Here is a 24,224-nt window from a genome sequence, read left to right as displayed (position 1 = left end):
AAAATAATGCCAAAGGCATCAGTCCTATAGTTCTAATACAGAAAAGAGGCCATGCTGCCATGGCTTTGCACGTGAGCTGCAAAGCTTACAATTTAACTTTTCTTTTCTGTTTTTGATGATCAGGGTTGCAAAAACAGCAGCATACCTCAGTGTAGACAATGGCTGTCATCCAGAAACGTTTGCTTGGCCTAGGAACAGACAGCATGGCCCAAAGGAAGATAAGGATGGGAAGCACCAAGGTTATCATGGAGGCAGAGATCATATGGTTAAGGATGATCACAAAATAGCACACCATTTCTGACCGGGCCACCAGGGTATTGTACAGGGCATAAATAAGAAGCAAGACTCGAGGCTGACCAGCATAGAATTTCTCTGATTCCTCTAGTTCTTCGTCATGAAACATCCTGTGAAGAGGAGAGCACCATAAATGAAATGATATTTAAATAAACAAGAGCTACTTTTTAAATAGCTACAATTTTCCCATTTGAAATGGTATAAAATTCTGCTGGAGAGTCTAATTAAAAAAAAAAAAAAGAATGGGATTTGGTATTATAATCAAATAGCCTGATTTTAAGTCCACAAACAAGAATTTCAAGCAAAATGCTTAGAAGCGCTGTTTTGCTATATTTTAATTTACCCAGCAAACTTCTGATGTGGCCATGCCTGGATTCATATCTGATTTATTAACACAGATATGAATTTGGAGAAACTCTAGAGGTCCATCAGGACACATACATAGTGGTATGATTAGCACTGCGACATAACATTACAACATAATAAATGGCTTTGAGCAGTAGATGTGTCCAATCTCCTCTCACCTACCTAAATCAACGAAATAGAAAAAGCAGCATGAAGTTATTACATAACTGTCACATACATTCACACTTCTCTTTGCTTTTCATAAGAAGTGTCCTGGTCTAAAAAGAGATACAGTTAAAAACCAAAAAGGATCATGGGCACCCAGAAGAAAAGACTACAAAGTCAGTAAAGAAAAGATCTACAAAGTCAGATCTATACAGCCTCTTCGTCTAGCTGTGGTTACACTAGAAGAGGTTTCTACAATTTCAGATTTTGTACTTGTATTCATGGGTGTTCTTCCCCAGTGGAGATAGGCCAGAAAGCAGAGGAAGGAGAGCAGTGGCACCAACCCCCCTTGAATACTGGGTGTGCTATAAGCACATCGGCTGAAGAGCAAATAGGGGAGCATCCTATCTCTTATGAGAGCATGTAGGCAAGGTAGTCTCTCTAGATAGCTCTTACCCTTAGCTCCTACAGGCTTTAACAAAAATGCTGCCAAAGGTCAGAGTTTCCCTTATAGTAATCCAAAATAGTTAAAGGAGAAACATTTTCCAAGATAGCCCTGGGAAGAAACTTATTTGCAATCACAGCTCTCTGGAGAAGAGAAAACCTCTCCACGTGGGATGTTCAGAAAAGCCCTTGATCCATGACAATTACTAACACATAAATCCGATGCTAACTGGAACAATTAGCTACAGTATCTTGGGAAGTAGTGGAGATTCTTTCCCACATGCATTTGAATCATTTTTGAAATCTATAACTAGAGCAACTGCACAGGAAATGAGCTTCTTCCCTTAAATCAAACTTAGCACAGGGTCTTTATCAGAAACTGTAGGCTAGTTTTGAGGGCAAAAAGGAAATCATGGCAAAACTTCACAGACTGGGACCAAAACTTTCTCCCTGTCAAAGGTCCTTACTTGTTCAGAAGCAGCTCACTGGCTGTTAGCTCGTGCGTCAGCGGAGGGAGAATTGTATCATTAAGTTTGTCCGTCCGACTGTCATCTGGGCTCACCATCATGAGGCTCTTACCAGCTGAGTCATCTTGGGAACCAAAGGAAAGGTGTTCAAAGCTGACAGCTTTGCTATAGGAAGGTGGGGCTTCTACATTGCTATCCACGGTGGAATACAATGGCACATCAGTATCAGGAGTATATGCAGCTCCTTCTGAACCCAGGCTGTAATCTTCCACCTCCTCTTCCTCCTGTCTTGATGCAGAATGCACTCCTTCCTCATCATGCTCCCCTTCTACCTCCTCAATGGTTTCTGTTGTCCCCTGACGAGAACAGAGCATGGTGACCTGTGTAGGTTCACTGTCAAGAACAGGACGAAGAGAGAGTTGAGGCTCACAAGGCTCAATGCTGAGCAAAGTTTGGTAATTGTACCTGTATGTAGACAGCTGAGCAAACCCGCTGCATTCTCTGGCCCTTACAGTTCACATCATTTGTTAGAAAACGTATCACCAGGATCTCCTTTCACATACATAGACCATCTGGGTCCCTCTGCCCCAAGTGACTTCCCTGTGAACTCACAGTGATTCACCATCTTTTCACACCAGCAAAGGACAAATTAATTCCACCAACAAAAGAAACTACACCCAGCTTTCTGAAAGCAGTTGAAGCCCTTTGTGACCAGAATTGGAACTTGCTATTACATTTATTTAAAGCATGCTCCATGGTGAACTATGGGGATCCACGTACTTCCTCTTAAACATGGTGCTTTTAACAAGTACCTTATGGTTTCAAAGAGGTGCTGTATACAGCTGGAATACCAGCTGAACACTCACACATCAAGTCTGAATCTAAGCCAATAAAAGAACAAGTAAATTGCAAACATGGAGAAACACAATCCACATTAAAACCTGTTCTAGTAACAGGGTATCTTGCTTACCTTCAGATTGCCCTATGTTCTTCATTTTTACCATCTTCATTTTTTACCTTATCTGCCTGTTTTTCTTCCATATGTACCTATTTTCCTTTTCAACTGTTCTTAATTATTTTGTTCAGTTCTCTGCTTGTTCACCTTGCTTATGCCCAGCTTTGCATGTCCATAACCTGTCTCCCTCCTATTGCTCTGTCTTCTGCAACAGAATCTCAGCTGACGTAAATTCATGCAGTTTGATGATTCCACGTGGGAATCTAGGCACCATCTTTTTTTTAACATATTTTCTTGGCCTTGCTTTCACCCTTTTCTTCCCCTGGAACATCACTCTTTCTCATTACAGTCTCGTTCCAGGCCCTCTCCAAAGGCTAGGCAACTGGCATAAAGACAGTGTTTTTTGTCAGCTGCATGCTCTTGCATCTCAACAGAGACAAAACAGATTTCACATAGCTCCACTGAAGTGAATGGGGCCATTCACTTCACCTCAAGAATTACCTTTAAAAGAAAGGTTAGTAGTTGGAACTACTATCTCCTGCCAAAGTTCAAAATAAAGTTCCATCTTTTTTCCTTTTACACTGCTTCCAAACTTACTGTGGTTAGGTTAGACTGACTTATTCTAGTAGACTTTTAATAAGAATTTGCAAGAGTATTAGAATTAGTGTTATAATGCATGTTTTGATGAATCCTGCTAGCAATCATTCTGGTTAAACTACTCAAGAATGTAAAATCTTACCACTTTAAAACTGATTAAGACCAAAAATTTGCAAAACTGTCAATATTGAAAGAGAATGTTCTAATATGCCATAAAATTTCGTATTTGTAATACTAGTTGAAATATTGTTTTTATTTCCCAATGTCATATAACTCCATGGTTTTGGCCTGCTAAAAAGTGAGTGAATGGCCCTGAACAGTTCTCTCTTGCATAGTATATTAATAATATTCACTATCTTTTTATAGCAATTCTCCCTTTCCTGATTTCAACACTTTATAGACTGGAAATCAATGGTGAAGAAATCAAAACATATTTAAGGATCTTTCCTATGCAGGGGAAAACTAAAAACTGAAAGAGCAGGGTCTACATTTGCCTTAGTTCCTAAAATTAGAATCCTAGGTCCATATTTAGGATAACCGATTAACTGAAAAACTGTATTTCCAGGCTCCAAGTGCAATCAGAACAACCATCAGTTCAGTAACGCTGAAAATCAGATCCTTTTTTAGCTGAAAAAATATGGAACTAGGAGTCTTTTTTTAGACAGCCAGGTTAATGTACTGGAAAAAAAGTTAAAAAAAATATATGAATAAAAGATTTTTTAAAAAATCACACAAAAAGAAGTGAAACAGTAAGTCAGTCAGTCCTAGTTTATAACCTTGACATTGAACCTCAGAATCTTGCCACGACAAAGAAGGGAGTAAAGCTTCCGTTAATCATGCAAATCACTCTTTACAACACATATCTGCAAATGCAGATTTCTATACACTGCAAAAAGTATAATGGTCAGGGTAAATGAGTGAACAAAGCATGCATGAGTTAAGCACCTTGACACTATACTGCTACTGTCAGCTGATGAAGAGGACATATCCATGCTGTGCATTTTACGAAGCCTAGGTCGAGCGCGCTCACTTGTTTTAGGAACAGTGTCTGGTCCATCTAAATCATCAAGGGTTGACTGCCTTGAGAACAGCATGGTTGCTTCAGTGTAGCAGCTAGCAGCGCAAACAGTTATAAAGACAGTGTTAAATACAAATGATATTACTATACACATGGTTCATTAAGTGATGCTTGCCATGCAGGAAAACACAGACAGAAAGACAAAATGTTCAGAGAGAAGATAAGGATTTCCTTAGAGTCACCATGTAAACACATTTCAAGGCACAGATAGCTCATGGTCATAATCACATATGGGCTATACAAGGCTAACAGCAATGTATTTACTAATCTAAGAGGTATGAAATCAACACAAGGCTCTACACACTTTCTGGAGGGCATCAAGTGACACAGGTGAGGAGGTTTTATTTTCTTCATTTTTCTCCTGAAAATTCTGATTTATACAAAAATGCTTTGGAAAGTGACCTCCTCTGTGCAAATTCTATTTTATTAATGATACGTTGTGCTGAACCTTTTTTTTACAGGTACAGGCCAATTTCCTAAAAGAGCCCTTAAAACTGAATAAGCTCATATTCCACAAATAGAAAAATAGCTGTCAGACATTGGCTAATCCTCTTTCCGAACCAAAGAGCCAAATCGGATACATTACTTAGCCAGTAGAGGCATGCCAAATATAACCTGCTCTGCATGGGATGGCTTTTATTTTGATATTTAGTAGTATGCCCTGATGATTCTTTCCAGAAGATTTCATTTATTTCAATTGCAGCTTTACAGTATTTTTTCTTCCTATTTCAAAATCTGTAGCACGCACAACTTAAAAGAAAGGATGCATATAACAAACCCTTATCTCCTTTCACTTATCACAAACAACAGGACACCAGAGACACACACTACACATTGAGCATTTCTGTGTTACTGGAGAGGAGGAGAAGAATTGGACGAGTTATGAGAAAGAAAGCATATATTTAAATATAAGCATATAAAGTAGCAACAGGAAAGAAGCAAATACATTAATGACATATGGTAGGTAAAAAAAAAATCTCTCTCAATCTCTCTCCTGTAAAAATCTTTGAAAAACACAGATGTTCATGACATGAGCTGATGGACCTGGTGTTTTGACATATGTTTGAGTCTCTCAGATATGAGAAAAGAAAGGACCCAGAAGTTCAGGATTTAGACTCTACTTCTCTCCTTTCTTTTAATTCCATCTGCACAATACTTGAGCAGCAGCAGCTGGGGATTTGCTCTCTAGGCAGGCATTATATGTGTCCAAGGACACAGTGAATTGGAAAAGAGGGAAGTGCAATGGCATTTTCTGTGTGACTTTTCGTCTTGCTAGCTTGAAGTGAAGAGAAAAATGTGCTGGGATGAAGTGACAGTCTTGCATTTGTTGCCTTAAGGAAAATAGAGGGAAAACCAGCAAAATACATGGAACAAAGTAATAGCTATTCTTAGGCCCACATCCATAGATGGTCTTTTTTGCTGATAGAAGAGAAGACAAGTACCACCACGATACCAAAGGTATCGTGAAATACTTCCTTTAAAAACAATACCTTATGTTAATGGCAAGAGTACTCCTGTCTTGTCAGTTCATTTGGCCAAGATCCTTTACAAAGCACCTTAATTATTTCTATGTGTGCATAAAAGCTCACAACCATCCTCTGGACAAAACTCTGGAGCGCTCTCCCCATTGCACAGGGTTTACGATGAAGCAGGGAATGCTGCTTCACAGAGGAACAGGAGATTGTCCCTGAAGGCCTGATTTGGCAGCATGGAAGTCAGTGGGAGCTCCGTATTGTTGAGTGAAGCGGGCTCCTGATGGAGGACGTTTCCCATTGCACATAAACGTATGGAGCATAGTCAGGCTGTCATACCAGCAGTGAGGTTTTGGTGCTAAAATATAGGGAGATGGCAGCGGGTGGACAGTATTTTATAGATTATCTTTTGGTCTGTGGGCTGCAATATTATCCCATCTTATTTTGTAACTGAAGGGCTAAGTTTATTGCTTTTAAAGATCAACACCTTTTACTAAGGTGTTAAAGCATTTTAAATGCAGGCTTCCTGGAACTTTCCAAGGGCCTTAAGCAGAAGAGCTACTGAAATCAAACTGAAATGTGCTCTTCCATATATTTTCATTGGAAAAAACATATTCCAGCTGCCCTCTAAAAGAAGGAAGTTCTGACCTGGGAACCAGAAAAATCAAGGGAAAAACATCTATTAATATCAGTAGAAAAAAACACGGGCCCAGATTTAGTGCCTGCAATAACTTGGACTATGTAACTCTTTTAAACGAAAGATGAACCATCAGAAGAAATATTTACAGAGCAGCTGCTCTAGATCCTTGAATGTCTGGAGATGTGTATGAGATGACACCTGTAGCACAGTGTGTGCATTCTGAATGCACTTCTTCAGGGACATGCTGCAGAGCATGGAGGAAACGAGAACACTAATAAAGTGGAGAGATTTATGTTTGGCAAAGTTGATGCTGACTTAGTCACTGACTATCATATAAATTTAACCCAAGCGTATCTTCTTGATGAACTTTTCAAATTGGGTCCGTGGAGAATCTGAAAAGCATTAGCTTCTTGAAATCACTGAAGAAATAGATATTTTAAATTGAATGTTCATTAAAAGCCCTAAACTCAAGCAATTTATATAAAGTTGATCGGATATCCATATCTAAATACATAGTAGAGATCTTTTTATCCTGGGTGAGTGGGAAATGTCTTACTTTATGACTTCCTTTCTGCCAAATGAACCTACTCTTCCCAGAGAGTTTATTAGTTAAGGAGTGACTTCTAATTTTTTCTGTTTCTTTCTGTTGATGTGCTTGTTACTGGCATTGCATTTACGAACATATAATGATCCTATTTTCAAACAGATCTGGAATCAAACATCTGGCAACAAAGCAGAGAAAGGGAGGAAGACTAGCATAAACTGCCTGAGAAGGGAACTGCCTCCAGACCATGATAAGGAAAAGAACAGCCTACTTACATAACATCACCAGTACTCCTTGTTTTGCTTTGTAATGAATGTATCCTGGGGGTCCCCCTAACTATTGATGCAAGGCTAAATTCCAAGAATTTCTGAGTATGCAGAAGCACTGGAAAGAGCGTACCACTCAGGATTTGATCTTTATTTTGCTATTTAAGAAAGCAGTCACCACATTTAGTTTTTTGGGGTACAAGAGTTGAGGGCAACTGCCTGCTTCTGTGGCTGTCATCTCCCAGCCAGGAGCCCTCTCCTTTGTTCACTCACAAAGCAGCACACTGAGCTACAGCGCTCCTACTGCAGTCCCCACACCTGCAAGCCAGGACCCCAAACACTTCCTCTTGCTCATACTCCTAACTCAGACCTGGATCCAGCCGCAGATAGAGCCTCTCCCTCTGCCCTTCCTCCTGCCTCCAAAGGAAAAACTTCACTTCTCTGGTGCTCCCTGACTCAAGACCTACTCCCTAATATGGTGAGGGAAGCACAGATAAAAAGTGGCGTCTGCAAAGCTCCTGACCCCACCTGTATGCGTACTCTTACAGGACGGCCAGTGGCTCCCATCCTACAGCTCCTATAAAAGCCTATATACAGCCAGAGTTAGGAACTGAAAGTTTTTTGTGAGGATATAAAAACGGAATACCAACCAAACTGATGTGAAACCCGACCTATCATGAAATCTGACTTAGGATCTGTGGCCACCTGGTATTTCATATTCTTAAGCCAGGTCCTACAAAGGCAGCCAGTTGGCTTTAAGGAGCTCCCAATCACAACAATCTGAACAAGCAGTTCATCATTTAATTGGAAACAAGCAGCAGCAAACTCTCTACCATGCCAACTCTAAATCTCTCTGGTGATGCACATCAAAGAGCTTGTTAAAGACCAGCATCAGCATCTTCTCTTCTTGTCCTGTACGCACTTTACATTTTGCATTTAGGACACATGAGAGTATTTATACACAAGAGAGACCAAAAAATTGCATTAGGAATACCTCATAACAGCTGTAGCTACTATACAAAAAAGAGATTGAGAATAAATAAATTTTGAGTCTCCCCTACAAAATGAGAAAATCCTGTACACGATACTCTGCAAAATTTGGAGCTCAGAGCGCTGAGGGCATATCTACAGTAATTCCTGTCCTGAGAAATATATATTATGATAATGGAATAACTTCTATGCTTCTGTAGCCCTGATTACCGTCAGACATGTCCATCTTACTCGTGGACCTAATAGCCATGATACAGGATTTTATGTAAGGCAATCAAAGACGGATAACCATTGCACTGGTTAGAAACCGGCTACCTCTTCCTGAAAGTTTTCCACTGCAAGCCTAGATCCATAGGGATGCTTTAGATTTAATTGGTTGCTTTTATATTTATTGGAAGTCATTACTTTGAAATGTAAAATACCCTCTGATATTGTTCGTGCAATTTAAGAAATCATTGAATAAACCTATACAAAGTTTAAAACACTACATATTTCTGAAACTGCTCATAAGCACTTTTCTAATCCCAGGATGAGACATGCAAGGGTGCCCTAATAAACAGATGGCATTATCATTCAATCAGCAGGCTGGTTTTTGCTTCCTCTAATTACAGGTTGTTGCTAGTATTATTATAGCAGATGTGCACAATTTGCAAATACTGTTAGTACAAGAGTATTTAATTATTCATGACCAGAAAGAGAATTTGAGATTAGACAAATAAGCTGCAATACTACTTTTGCTATTCCTTTGTTAATAGGTCCTGTGATATCTTCTGAGGAAACAGAGATGATAGTAACACATTTGAAACATTTGCTATGGAAGATATAACTTTTTCTGTGGCAAAGCTGCTCCACAGAGTTACTGAAGTCTCTGAGTTTGAAAACAGATTTTAAATTTGTAAGTACATTCAAAGCACAGTAACAACTAGGTTGCTTTTCTAAATAAATACATCATTGGATCTCCACACTAGATACCATTTCAGAGTATACATACCAATATTACAAGAATTTTTTTTTTTTATAATTCGATTTGGAATCGGCTTCCATTTGCTTCTATTTAAAGCTCTAGATAGCACTGTTATATAATACACGTTAACTTCTTCTATTTATAGTAAATAAGGTGACCAAAAACTATTTAATGAAAACAGGACTGGTATTAGTAATCTTCCTTTAAATGAGACTGAACTTTATGGAGTTAAATTCTGCCCTCCAGATACGCCTGTTTGACTCCAAATAAGGTTGCAACAGACTTTGGCTTCACATTTTTCTCATGTAATCTCACTCCAATAAAACTTTGAGACAAAACACAAAGGTGTTGCATAGCTGGGTAGCTAGCCACCAAGAAAGATTTGCTAGGATTTGGATGTTTTTACTGGAGTCAGACTCTCAAAGGCCAGCATACACCCCGGGGAGCAATTTGTGAATATTTTGTTGAAGCATACTACTCACAGCCCCACTCTTACACTTGCTTTTCAGTAACATCAGAAAGAAAGACAAGCCCTCATTATTTTCAGTCTGCTAACATCTGCCCATATGTTATTAGTAAAAGCTAAGCATAATTTACTGTACACACAAGCTACAGAATTTGCAGGGAGTATCAAGGATAATATGATACTGCCACACTTCAGAGAAGAACACAAAACAGCAGAAAGCAAGGAATTATGAAATAGCTTTATATCCATAGCCCTCCCTCTTCCCCCTTACGACACTGTTGGGCAATTTCTGCGGTCTATTAAGGGTTAAGAGCGCTGAGGACATGGTGGGAACAGGGCGCCTCTACAAGGGAAGGAAGTGAACGTGTGTCCCCCTGTGTATATGAAATGGCAGGAGCACGCAGTAGTTTTGGCAAGGGACTTGACAGCATCCATCTCCAGAAGAGAATGAGGAAGGTGGTTTCCCTAAACAAATAAGGATATTTGATCCCCCTTGTATAGCTCTGCTGGACTGTAATCATAGTAGTGAGGAAATCAGCAGCAGACCCTTCAGATACTCTTTGCCCTGTGTGTATGAGAGGGGAATTTTGTTCTCGCAAACCCAGAATCTCTATCAACACAAAGTCTTTCTTTTCTGTGTGCAACAGACAAGACTTTATTTCCCAAAGACAAAATATTTGTGATGAATGATGACATCCGCAAGCTCTACACCTGAATTCATAACACAATAGCCCGTAAGCATCCTCAGCAGGGTTCTTGTTTTCCATTATTTTTGATAAGATCAGAAGCCCTGTCATTGACTCCTAATTCTAGGAGAAACAGAAGCGGTGGTGTAGTCATGCAGTGGAAAAGGAGTTAAGTCATCTGGTTATTGTACAATTGAGCATACTGCTATAGAGGAATAGTGATATAGAGGGGAGCGTTCAGTACCAAAATGCCATGGATAAATCAAAGGAATGCTCAGCATTGGCTAGAAAGTTAATCAGTACTTAGGCATTTTCTCAAATTTCATCTACTATGATTCTCTACCTTCCACAAAATAAAATTAAATCAATACCTGGACATACTGTCACGAGAAGCTGCTGAATCTAAACTATCCATTCTTTCAGATGCTTGCAAACCAGAAGCTTGACCAGGATTTTTATCAACTGAATCCAGTCCTGATTCCTTAGAGAGTTTCATCATGTGGTTCTGGTAGTACATATGGATGCTCTCCCGAGTTGGAACATTACCCTGTGGAGGAGAGAAGAAGTGTACGCTGGCGGGGGAGGTGTATGCTATGAGGAACTGGTTTCTTCAGTCATTTGACAAGGCACAGATAAGCTTGGAGGGGACTGCAACCAGCTTCCCAGTACATGATAACCTCCCCCTACTGCCTTTTCGAAGAGCAAGGCAGATTCTGACTTATTACCAAGGCATAACACATTGGGTTTCAGAGCAAAACTGAAGCAATGCAAGTGACTTCAGGTTATGTAGGGTCCACAAACCTCTGTTAGGTGCAGTACAAAGCATTCCATGTGAAAATGAGGTGTGGGCTGGGACCATGACTCAACCTGTATATAGGACTCCAGCAATTGCTCTTTGAGATAGATTCACTCAATCTAACAATCATATTCCTTGTTATTGGCCAGCAGCAGGTATTTAAACAGAAACAAAAGAAACAGGCCATGTACAAGTGATCTAGATTTTCATTAATGTCCCTGAAATAAGATTTTGTTCATAAAGTATAAGTACAGTTGGGGAACCGTGAAAAATACATTGAAGACCTTTGCTATTTATTTGTTCTCTGTGACTTCAAGATCAAGCAAGATCACGAAAGGACAGTTTTATTAACTGTCAGCCCAGGTCTGGGCATCGAATCAAGTCTTCCTGGCTATGATATTGTCATCAGAATGTTAAAGACTTGCAATAAGAATATAACTGACAATTTTATAACCTGTTCTAGTGCAGAAACACACCCAACTCATTCCACCAGTAATTGCACTGACTTCAGAAGATACGCTGAGATAAAAGATTGCTATTTTTGAATAGTCATTTTTCTGACTTTTAATGAAGCCTTATGCAAGGATTTTTTCCAATTTAAAAAAATAAAACTACTCTAAAATATGGTCTGCATTCCCTTTACTAATATTATTAGTTACTAGCATTTCAGCTCTGGACTCCACACTGACCCAAATTTTAGATTTTCAAAATCTAAAGTCTTGTCAAAAAAAAATTATAAGAGCAAAACCTGAACCTTGGGCTTTTAATAAGGTTTGTTTGTATACAAAATGTGCTGCTTCTGCAGCAAAACTTTAAATATTTATGCCATTATGCCTTTGAAATTACAGCACCCACTGCATTCTAGCTCAACTGCAGGCCTGGGATAAAGGAGAACAGCTGTGACAGCAAAGTGCCCCACAACTGATGGAGCAAGGACTCAATTTCATGTTCTTATGTAGCTGGAAGAGAGACCAAAAGAACCTTACATATCAGGTTATTTGTCCCTGACTCCCCTCTGTACAAAAAAATCCCACATCACCACAACACCTGCAGTGAGAGCATCCTTTCTTGGGCAGCAATAACAGTCACAGGGCTGCTACAGAGACTCGGAAATGCTGTGGAGGAATTGGTGATTCCAGTGTTCACGGATGCCAATATTTTATAGAAGAGGAAGGAAATATCCTGGAAGCAAAATTTAACTTGCTATCTTTAAAGCTAACAACCTGGGGATATTCTTTGAAGGGTCCTCCGTACCAGAAGATTAGGACTGAAGCAGCACATAAAAGCCTATACAAGGAAGGATGGGCTCTACTCTAATCAAAATAGCATTAGGTTACTGGTACATAAAATTGGAAAAAAAAAACTATTGCAAAGAAATATAGGCAAAGCTCAATAACTTTCAGGTGAGAAGTAATGAAGAACAAACAAAATAAGGTCCCAAATAAATAAGGACTATAAAATAGGCAGTTATTCTGGCCCCTACATAAATGTTACAACTTTAAAAACTAAGAAGTGGTGAGTGAGAATCAGCTGATTTTAAGTGAGGATGCTGAAACAGCAGTGACTACTGAGATGTGAGGTTAAAAGGAGCATCTCTTGTGATGATCTAGTACCACAGTATAAATTCTATAGAAATAATGGAATGGAAATAGCTTGGGAAAGAGATGGTGCAGATCTAAAAGTATAAAGCCAAACAAGTTTAACAAGTTAATTTTATCAGGATTACCACAGAATCTCTGTGGATAGAATTGACTCAACATATATAGCAAAAGTATAGTATGAAAGCTGGATTTTTGACCATAAAACCAGGATCGTACTAATGCCTGTGAAATGTTACCGAAGATTACAGAAGGTAACATTAACATTTTCTAGTATATCACAAGAATCAGCGGCCAGAAAGCCAGGGTGTCAATAGGTGATCAAGGCATAAAGAGGAATAACTCTTCAGGGAGCTAAGGCAGCAGGAGAAAAACTGCATCTGTGCTGATTACAGAGAAAGTCACTGAGATTCCCAATGGAATGACTTGAATCTCATGGAACAAGTGGAGTAATTATTTTATTAAAGACAGGTTTGAGGAATTGTTTCAAACTCAAGTGTTGATAGAAAATGTTTTAAAATAATACATTGAACAGTGACTGGACAATGCTCACCAAAGAGCTCTGCAGAAACTGACACATGAAATAGCCCAAGTGCGAGAGGAAGAGAAGGTGATACCAATCCTTAAACATGGCCTCAGGATTGATCCTGAGAAATTAATGACCCTTGTAAGAAATTAAGCTGCCATGAAATAAAGTGGACTATATCTCATATAATTATCCTTCACTGAAAGACAGGACACAAAGGGCACAAATAAGTGGTATGTCTTCACAAAGGAGGAAGGTCATCAAACGGGCCTCCCAAAGAGTTTTACTGTGTAGCATATTCATAAATAATCTGGCTATAGAGGAAAATAGCAAGGTGATAAAGTTTGCAGTTGAAAAAAATTTATCCGGGATAGTCAAATCTAAGGTTGGTTGAAGCACTCTTAAAAAACTTCATAAAACTAAGTTACGTAGTAAAAAACTGCAAATGAAATTCTGTGCCAACAAGTGCAGAGAAATGCAATCGGGAAAAAAAAAAAAGTAAACTGTGTAATACACAATGACAGGCTTTACGTTGGCTTTTTTCTTCTGAAAAGTCTTGGAATCAGCCTGAAGCCTCAGTCAATATTCACTAAAAATTAAAGGACATTAACTGTTAGGTCTTATTAAGAAAGAAAAAGAAAACACATCATACCCCTGTATAAAATTGTGCTTCACTCACACCTTGAAAATAGTGTGCAGTTCTAGTCACCCAGTCTCAATAAAGCCATATTAAATCTTGAAATGGTATGAAGGAGGACAATAAAAATGATCAGAGGCAGGAATGGATTGCATGTACAGAGAGGCTAAGCAGAATAGGACTTTTTAACTTGGAAGAGAAAGACTGAGAGGACTCCATGAAGATTTACATAATCAGGAATAGCAGAGGGAAAGTAATCTACACATCTTTGATCTACAGGGTCTACAGGAGACCCAAAAAATGATCGGAAGTAGATTTAAAACGAACAAGAGGAAGTACTTTTCCACATAATATGGAATTACACTATGGAATTCATTGTCACAGGATCTTCTGTAAGCCAACATTAAAAATGGGTTAAAAAGGGATTAGATAAATTCCATGAATACAGATACCTTGGTACTATTAACCATGATAGTCCAGATGTAATCTCCAATTTGGGGTACCCTAAGCTATTCATTGCCACAAGCTGGGAGGTATTCCAAATAAGCACTTACAAGCAAACCTGAATATACAAGGTTTATTTTGCTCGCGCGCTCTCTCTCTCTCTTTTTTTTTTTTTTTTTAAGTCATCTAGTTTCTATTGGACATTTAGAGGAAGATAATAGTAACTAAACATTAATACTGAAGTGATCTTCTCTTCGTGGCTCTTTGACTCATGGCCATACTGGGTATAGATTCCCTTCTGATCAGAAAAGACTGTTCTCAGAATCTCCTGAGGTCACGTGCAACCTGCTTATTGTGCCAGCAGACATCCAAGGTGGCCTGACAGTATGATGCTTTATAATGTAAAGGTTAATAATGAACTGTTGACCTATTTATCTCTGAAAGAGTCTGCAGATTTTAACAAAGAATGAAAAGAACTAAAAATGAGGCTTCTATGCCAGGTTTCCAAAAGGAGCTGGGTAGCTAGTGACATATGTAAAAAAACCTGTGAGAGTTTTATACAACTTGGCGGTTTCACCTACCTGTGATACTTTTTAAGATCCAAACACATTTCTACTTACACTGTCAACATTAATTTTTGATAATAAGGGGTTCTACTAATATATCCCTGGTTTGGGGGGACGAAACAGCTTCAGTGTGAGTAAAAGAAAATTCTGCCTCTACATCTTCAACCATTTCCATAGCAAGTTGCTCTTCAAAAAGGCTAAAATATTCAGACTGAGGCGACTTTTGAGATGTTTAAAATGCCACACCTTCTCCTCTCTTTTTGAATCTATTCCATCCTCTCAAAACTGCAATTTATTGCAGGAGTCTTTCAGCTAAATCCTTATCATCAGTCTCTCAAAGAATTATTTTTCCAATTATCTGTTTCAACTCCAAGTAATTAATCAAATAATATATTATTTTAATATTTAGAAATTAGCAAGCAGTAGAAGAGTCCAGACCTATTTTTAAAATGTGTATATAAGTGAGATTTTTATAATTTTTTTCCTTAGCACAGTGCCTCCAGCTGATCTCAAAAGACAATCCTTTCTTTTTTTGCTGGGCTGGAAATGGCATTAGCAGAAGAAAAAGACCAAAGGCGTTACCTTCTTAATTTCCCTGGTCAGCATACAGCGCTCGATTCTTAGCACAGTAGAGATATCGATGTGTTCTCTTGAGATGGAATTAAGCCAAGCTGTAAAACTGTCTAGTGTTGCCAGGAAAAGGACCCAAGTGAACTTCAAAATATTAAATATCCTCTTGATGATGTTATCTAGGGGAGAGGAAAAGCAACAGAGAGTTAATGGATGTAAATGTCTTTCATTGTATTTCTACTTGGAGTTAGTTTTAGTTTTCCTTTATTGTCTAATTATAATCCAGGCTGCAAGACTCTGTCATAGAAAGGAATATCTGAAGATGGCTGGAGGCCTTTTGGCTGTCTGGTCCATTTTCCTGCCTGTATGTCTAGGCTTATCATCTGGAATCCCTTTTCTACCCTGTGACTCCCTCATCCTGCAATCATCCGTCATATAAACAGTCCTTCATTTTAGAGAGACGCCATATGCATAGGTCTGCAAAATGAAACCCAAAGATTTGGGCATCTCCAGAGAGCTACTCGACATCCACAGCTCCAGGGCTCTCAGTGGCTGCTCAGTCAGCCTGTAGAGCTGGTCCTTTACCTGTCTATTCCCTTGCGTGCTTTTTGCTGCATGTGGAGTTTGCTGTTTGCGCTTGAACCTTACCTAGCTGAGTTTGAAAGTTTAACCTGCCTATATAGCCTGTAACTCTCACTCAGTTTTCCAAACACCGGAACACACCTCTTTGTATTTACCGTTTCCAAAACCTCAGTTTATGAAGATTTTTTTTAAATAAGCTGCACTGTGTCATAAGCTATCTCAGATCAACTAGCAGAAATCATAAAATCATTTATAGAACACTCTCTTATAGCATTTTGCCAAAACAGTGCACTTTCCAATGAGTAAGCTATGGGTTTATATCAACAACCGCAGCTTTATTTTGTTCAATGCAGCAAACACTAGATAATTTCTCATTTCAGCAGTTCCTGTAGCAACTGCATGCCTCACCTGAAAAAGGCAGCATTTTCAATCTGTTTTTCTTACACTCACAAACACATACACCATAAAACAGTTCTTAACATTACGTAAATACTAAAAATTTTCTTTGCAACTATGAGCCAGCTGTTTGTTAAGTTCCAAATTCCAGAGCACTCAGTGCTCTGGGATAAAGATCTAATTTTGGAGTAACCAGCCTAAAAGATAATAGAAAATGGCAAATAATCTGCCATGCAGGGACAAAATGTCAGAAGCAGACACTAAGGAGCCAACGTATGTGCTAAAGCACAATGATGATTTTAACAACCTCCTTTCTTAGCTGCACCACAAGATGTCACTCAAAACCCTGCAGAATGTGAACTCGCTCTTCACAAAGAATACGAAAGTGAGGTTATAATAAAGCAAGAGATTTTCTACAGGGGATCAAGCGTGTGTCTCTGTTGGTGCAGAGGGCTGCATGAACATATGTGTAGAGAGAAACTAAGTGGAAAAACCCACTGGTGGTACAATCCTGTAAAGTGGATAGTGAAATGGCAGTATCTTTTGCCTAAGCAATGCCATGGAACCAGTCCAGTATCTTCGAATCTTCAGTCCCCTTCGCTTGGCCATACCATTATTTCAATTATACTCTGCAATTTTTTCAGGCCTTTTCTATATCATTTAGAATTGGAGAGATTTTAAGATTTAGCTGCTTAAATTTTATTCATGTATACTTTAAGGTACAGGTCTTGAAGCCAAGAAAATCTTCCCATTGCAAATATTAAAGGTAAAGCCTTTTCTACTCCTAGGAACACTCACTTCCTTTGAATTCCAGAGGTAATACTATAAATAGGCATAAGGAAAATGTAGCATTCATATACAGAAATATACAACATATAAATGTCCTTTTTTAACACATACACACACGCACACTTTCTCTCTGGCATATTAGTTGTACTACTGACTTTAGGAGAATGCCAGCTCTCAGGTTAAAATTATCTTTTATCATCAACCACCACTGGTATGCCATGGCTTCACTGTAGTGCTTTGCCAAGCACTTCCAGTCTAATCTGAAAGGTCATTTCTTCTCTGGGTTGGAGGTTACTTAGCATACATTTTTAATGATGCTATAGCTGTTCTGATAGCTTTGCTTTTCTCTGAAACTTTTTAAAAATAATCTTTTGGGCATCGATTACATCTAAAACTCTTCAAAAAGGGAAACAAATAATTATTTTTGCAAGAGATTGTTATTCTTAAAGGGTCAAATGTTGAGAAAGAACAACTGCTTCTCTACCTGAGAGTGTGAGACAGGATTTGATCCAAGGTTAATGATGATACTAATGCTTCATAACAATTACTGTCTAATTTTTCCAACCATCTTTTTTAATGAATTGTACCTAGGTATGGGCAAAAAAGCACCTTAAAGTGACTACTTCCAATCTAAATTAATTATAATCCCCCTTCCCTTTCCTTAACTCCTGCATAGCACCAACTGTATTTCCCGAGTGACATGTCTGAGTGAGTGATTCATTTTAGTGTTTTAACACAGGTGGCTAGATCACAAGAAATCAGCATATAAGAAAGGCCACAAAACCCCACCAACAAAGACTGGTAATGATTTCTTTGAGAAACTAATGACATCTCTCACATTCTCGTAATCTCTTCTGCCCTGTGGCTCACTCAGGGATACAATTCTAACTGGAATTCAAACTGTGGGATCCAATTTTAAATAGAGACGAAAAACAGCTTTTGAAGATGAGGTCTCACTCAAAGTAAGACCTGACCAAGACGAATTTAAGAGAAGAGACTATTTTCACCTTTTGCTCTGGTGAGAAACAGAGGTCCAAGCGCACCATGGGAGAGTTCGGGTCCACTGCACCTCTGTACAGGAAAGCTTTCTGTTAGAAAACAGGGCAAGATCCTGCAGACTGGTGGGATTTCTTACGTAGTTCTGAGCATCCTCCAGACTGATTATGAATGAGAATGGGTAAGCTTTAGAAAATGTCATTTTTTAGAAGAGATATTTGCCACCTTGTTGAAATGGCCAGTACTGGACAAAAGCATTATCTTTAGCTTGCTAAAACACATTGGAAAAATACAAAGTCTTTATGCTGATAAAAAAAATAGCACACCATCAAAATCAATGGAGATTTTAAAACTGGCCTGAGTGGACTCTGGACTGGAAGCTAAGCTTAGGTATATGTTATTAGATAATTGAAATATGAATCAAGTGATCACATTTGAGCCTGCAGGTGTATTTACTAAAGTGCGTGGGAAGAATGCGTTAGTTTCTTTGTAATAGCACTGCTTACCCCACCGGTCACAACCGCACTGTAACAGCAGAGTAACCTTCTTTCTGCCTTCCTACCTGGTCCATCAGATTTCTTCTTGACAGGTTCCTCTTCACTGTCTTCACAGTCCCCATCAACAGCACCTATTGAAAGCAATGAAAGTTACATCCATACAAATGCAGGTATAAAACCCAGTCAAGCTTGAAAATATTATACTTACTGAGGAGAAGTGATTGCTTCCTCACCTACCACCATAACAGAAAGCAGATTTCCATTTCTAAAGGACCTAAGTGATGGAACAATCCTCTCAATGTTAGACAAAGTCCACAAATGAACGCTCCTCTCTTGTAATTTGCAGCAGCATTTTGTTATTAGATACCCTGCTGAGCAAGATCATCTGCTGGTGTAAGCTGATGCAATTTCTCAGAGTTACACTGTTTCCACCCTCAAAAACCCCACTTTCTTTCCACTAACTCACACTACAGTTCACTTTTTCAGCTTCTGCAAAAGGCAACCTGTTCATGGCTCTGATCTTCTCCTGCCTGTAACTCATATAACCTGAATGTACTGAGTGGGAATCCAACGCTGATATAGAGCAACTGCCACTTGCTTTTTTTAAGGCTTGCAACAGAAGTAATGTTGAGTCACAGACAGAACTCAACCAAATGACTCTCCTTCTATCTAATATCCTAAAATTGCAACTCCAACTAATATGCTGCCACTGAAGAATGAAGATGCTAAATAGAGAAGTCTAGCTGATTCTGCCTGAATGCCTCCCTTCCCCCCCAAATCTCTATTAATCAGAAAAAATTCTGCAATGCTATTTTCTCTCCTTTTTTAAAAAACAGCAAAAAATCAAGAGCTGTGAATCACTTATAAACTGTTTTTTTCAGAGGCCTGAATGATTTTATAGTACCAGTAAAAAAATATTAACACTCGCATGTTTTTCTTTTGCTACCTACTGAATTTCTTTGTGAATTTAGCTGCCCCTGAATATTCGGGTACCTCATGGAGAAGCACAGCATGAAAACTGAAAAACATTTCTTGATGCTCTTCTCCATGTGCCAACTCAAGCGTCTTTTGGGGAAAATACACGAAATGTGGGAAAAAGAAATATTATGTGAATATTTCACTGAATTTTTATTACAGCTTCCTTGAAATACAGCTCTTCAGGAGCCATTTTTCAACAGAAAATGTAAGTCTGTCAAATTCAAAACTTTCTCTGGGAATTCACATGAATTTATTATCAAAATGAGAGACTTTCAGCAACTCCAGGAAACCTAGAGAGTAAATTACTCTTTTTTTTTATGAGGTGAGGGAGTGAAAGGCTAACATCCTTCCTCTGTCTGATTCAGACCAAACACCTGATGTTTATGCTCCCATACTCCGGGAAAATGCCATTAAGTACCATGCTACTGGCTGTACAGGGTTATGGCTTTACAGGCTTATGGCTTTCTCTTGCAATTACTCCTCTTCTGCACATGTTTTCATATAGCTGATGTTGTCAAGTATGTGTTGAGTCTACCTATTTGTCAAAAGCTCTGGGCATAAATCTGGCAACTCCATGGAATCACGCATCTCTCTTCCCTCTTCCCTTTTCTCTCTCCTGACATGTATTGTGCAGAATGAAAGCACATAACTATGACTGGCTTTGTCATAGGCTGGTGAAGGAAGAGAGAGCCAAAGGCAAACTCACTTTCGCATTAAGCAACTGCTAAAGGCGCGTAAAGGGATGTTTCAGCAGCAAGTTCTTTTCTTCTTTTCCAATACTCAGGCAGAACCGAGAGTATTTTCTCTCTGATACCCAGCTGCCTTTCGTTGCCAGAAACAACAGGCAGTGAACTGAATATGTGCGTACGTTTTTTAAAATGCAGAAGTGTACATACCATCCCCAGATCCTTTTCGCCTTCGCTTGTCCTCTTTGCCAAACCTTTTCTTCTCTTTGCGTCTCTGTCGTAGCGCAGTTTTAGGATCAGTAATCCAGGCTTGATAAACAAACTGGAAGGAATAAATTCATTTATTTCAAGGTCCTTCATGTTTTGAGAGTAAGCCATAAAATAAACCACAAACAGGACTATATCGTTTGAGCAAACACATTCAGATCTGCAGGGTTAAGCAAATATTTTGAATCCCAAATCAAACACCTCCCATGCAGATCTGCCGAGTTTTCATACGCTATTTTTGCTAGCATAAAACCAAATCTGAAAACACTTGTGGGTGAACCAAGTTTCATCAGAACCCACAAAAATGTATGGTCTGAACTTTGAGAATTAATACCCTGTTGTATATATACTACTTCACCCGAATCTCTCAATTTAATTTATATTTCTACTTTATCATTTTACAGGCCAGATGCAGAGTACTGGAAACTTTAAGAGAAAGTGTTGTAATCAGCTAACTAAAACATCATAAGATGTGGTAATACCCCAATGCAGGTATTTGTTCTTGTGGATTTCTTACACTTCAGGTGACTTTTCCCCCCTCTGCAGATCTCAGTGGAACATTTACCGATTTGCTAATCTATGCACAGCCCCAAACCTGGCAGCCAGGGACTCCTCAAATTTCATCCTGATTTTGACAATGGCTTCCTTTGCTGCTCAGATAAGTCACTCATAAACCCTTCTGCCACTGTTTTTCATTTGTAAAATAGAAACAGCAATACTTACCTATATCAAGGGGATTTAATGCAGCTAAATCCTGCTCACAACACTCACTCAGATCAACAGTTTGTTGATCTGCGTGCCTACGTTAAGCAAGAAATTGGTCCAAAATATTTATATATGCTACAGCAGAGTTTTCACTGCTGTATTTTGTATTATTAACACAAAATAACTGGTTGAATAGCTCTGCTCAAGCTGTAAGGGAAGGTTACAGAGAAAAGCAATAATACCTCTATACCTATTTTTCCCATACAACATAAAATTGTGAGTAGCAGAAACTGAAATAACTGAATTTTCTCCAAGACTGTTTGAGATAGAAGAGGTGCTTTTGTTCCTTTTATGCTTTCATTCAGAAATTAGAATAATTTTTGATTGGCATTGCATTGTTTTCTATTTCTAACCAACACATGCAGTTGATAGAAACTGGGAAGAGGAGTATACCAATTCATGACAGCGACTGGGGAGAGGAGTACACAATTTCACGCATGATGATAAAAATAAAGCAAACTAATAAAACAACTCTTCAGTTCACAAGACAAACATGCACACAATGACAGAAACACACGTGTATCTCAGCAAAGCTGGAGCTGTCCCTTACAGGAGAGAACAGTACATTTTTATTTGGCTTATTTATATTTTTTAAATTCGTATGCATAAATTGCTTCGGAACAGTAAAAGCAATTTTCTTAAGCAGTCAGACTGACTTTTACTGAATTCAAAAGGGAAAAGCACTTAGTTCTGATTTGTGACTGTAAGTAATAGTGGAGAGGAAATTATTTTGTCACCATTAATAAGATCTTCCAAATCTCTCAAGGTCTGTATATTTACTTATTTTTGTATATCTGATTTATCCAAAACAAGCACCACGTGACAAAATGTGTGGGACCAGAGGCACTGGTTTCTCTCTGCTTTTTAATAGCTGATCACCTAATGAAGGTGATCTCAGGGAATAGTGTTAGTTAAGTGAACTAACACCATGTTACTTACCAAAAGTTACTGTCAAGATCTACTACTGAACAGTTAGCTGAGAAGCTGTGTACTAGTCACAGTCATAGGGTGAATAAAGACATTAGAGATAAAAGGCAGATGTGGAAGAGGGTAGCAGGTTAGAATGAAGAAAGGACATTTGATTGTTAAATTTAGTATACCTCTACTTAACGTTAAGCAGGGGGATACTTTAAGTGCTGCCTGGCTGCTTCCATATGTATTGCTTTAGATTTTTAACACTGGACAAATTTTAACATTCAATGTCTGTTAGGCTTTGAAGTTGGTGTTCCCAATCTGTAATGCATCACTCCTGATGCATATCATGTTACATATATGGAGTGTAAAGTCATAAACACCACTCAAAAGTGGGAAATGCTAACTGTATTTGAGGAAGATGAAAGAAAATGTTGAAGATGCACAAATCTCTCTGCTGATGATGAAGGCCAGAGAAGTCGAGAGCTAAAAAAAGGATTTTGGAAGGGAATGCGTGTTTTACTAGGTGATTCAAATATTCTACCAGCTTTCTGAGAGTAATTACCACAGTGTCCATAAGGTACATGCAACCTGATGTGATCATCTTATACAGCGATATCAGAAGAAAATCAGAATTTGGGTCTGCATTTTCTCTCTGGGCTGCACTTAAGAGAAGATAGACAGCTTTTTTTTGTATGAAACGCATTATAGGAATGTAAACTAGGAATGAAGTTTTGTTTGTCATTAGTTTTGTATCATTCATATAAGAGGAAAATGCAGACAAGGATAGAGGTATACATTACACCAGGATCTATGGGATGGGTCACATACTGAGCACTTGCAAAACGGCAAATACCTTTGCTGCTCTGATTAAATACTGAAGAATAGTTTTGGGCAGTTTAAGGATAGACTTTGGCAAGGCTAAAATGGCTGAAGCAAATTTCCCAATAGCTCTCTATAAAGAAGGACAAAGCAAGAGAAATTAGTAGAAAGCATGAAAATATTAATAAAAAGTATCTACTGCATGATTCTATCTAGATTATTAAGATGGAATTTACATTCATTGACTACAATATGAAAAAGGATCATGTGAGAGGTCCACAATAAAATTTCAATGAGATGATTCTTAACTGCCTGCATTACCTAATAAATCTTCAAGCTAAAGAATATGTTATCTCCAGTTCAATAAATGTAAACCCTTAGAGTGGTAATTCCAATGAGGATATCACTGTGATCTCTTAAGGTGACTGTTACAGACAATTTACACTAAAAGAAAAATCAGCAATCAGAAATAATTCCTTAGCAGGCTCTACAACAAAGTTCACTTTCCTAGTATTTTTATTAAGTCCATGTGCATGGTGATGGAAGGTATATAAAGTATGATGACCAAACGATGAATGAGCTCTTCATAAACAAACGTTAATTTGCTGCTCCAGACAATTCCCCTCCTATATAAAGCCATCTAAGAGCTTCATTTTGCACATGGAGAACTGGCCACCTATACAGAACGTCTGGCCAGAGTTCTGAAATAAAGACCAGATCCTCCACCCTCAGATAAACGGTTTCAGAATTGGGCTTCAAAAAATAAGATAAATAAAAAAAAAAAAAATCAGAGTAAATGAAAGAATCTTATTAGCTTTTGACGTCAAGTTTAGAACTTTTAAAAATCTCAGCGCTTGGCACCAATAAATGTTAACAAAATGTTGTCGTCAATGCCTTAAAAAGTCAGCAGGAACTAAAATATTATCTTTCCTCTACACTTGTGTGAGAAGCAGAATGAAAAGTGATCGAGAAATTCATAAGTTTCTTTTATTGTCCAAGGTGAGTTAAATACAAAATATACACA

At 38.4% G+C, this 24,224-nt stretch overlaps 1 protein-coding gene across 7 annotated transcripts in view; it reads right to left on the bottom strand.

Annotated features, from left to right (window-relative positions):
• Positions 1 to 24,224, bottom strand: part of PIEZO2 (piezo type mechanosensitive ion channel component 2) — a 317,797-nt gene that overhangs the window by 19,500 nt on the left and 274,073 nt on the right. For 5 of the 7 annotated variants that reach the window (XM_068932155.1, XM_068932156.1, XM_068932159.1 and 2 more), the window contains 7 exons: positions 23,235 to 23,333; positions 20,645 to 20,756; positions 18,836 to 18,901; positions 15,523 to 15,689; positions 10,745 to 10,920; positions 1,716 to 2,108; positions 146 to 404 (listed from right to left, as the gene is read on the bottom strand). In XM_068932155.1, coding sequence (XP_068788256.1) covers positions 146 to 404; positions 1,716 to 2,108; positions 10,745 to 10,920; positions 15,523 to 15,689; positions 18,836 to 18,901; positions 20,645 to 20,756; positions 23,235 to 23,333 — 1,272 coding nt within the window. The remainder of the gene's footprint in view (positions 1 to 145; positions 405 to 1,715; positions 2,109 to 10,744; positions 10,921 to 15,522; positions 15,690 to 18,835; positions 18,902 to 20,644; positions 20,757 to 23,234; positions 23,334 to 24,224) is intronic. The other 2 variants (XM_068932160.1, XM_068932161.1) reach the window with 1 other exon arrangement.

This window comes from Struthio camelus, chromosome 2, assembly GCF_040807025.1.
Source record: "Struthio camelus isolate bStrCam1 chromosome 2, bStrCam1.hap1, whole genome shotgun sequence".
Taxonomy (NCBI): Eukaryota; Metazoa; Chordata; class Aves; order Struthioniformes; family Struthionidae; genus Struthio; species Struthio camelus.
The sequence above is the reverse complement of the archived record's forward strand: the minus strand, read 5'-3'. Positions and strand labels throughout refer to the sequence as shown.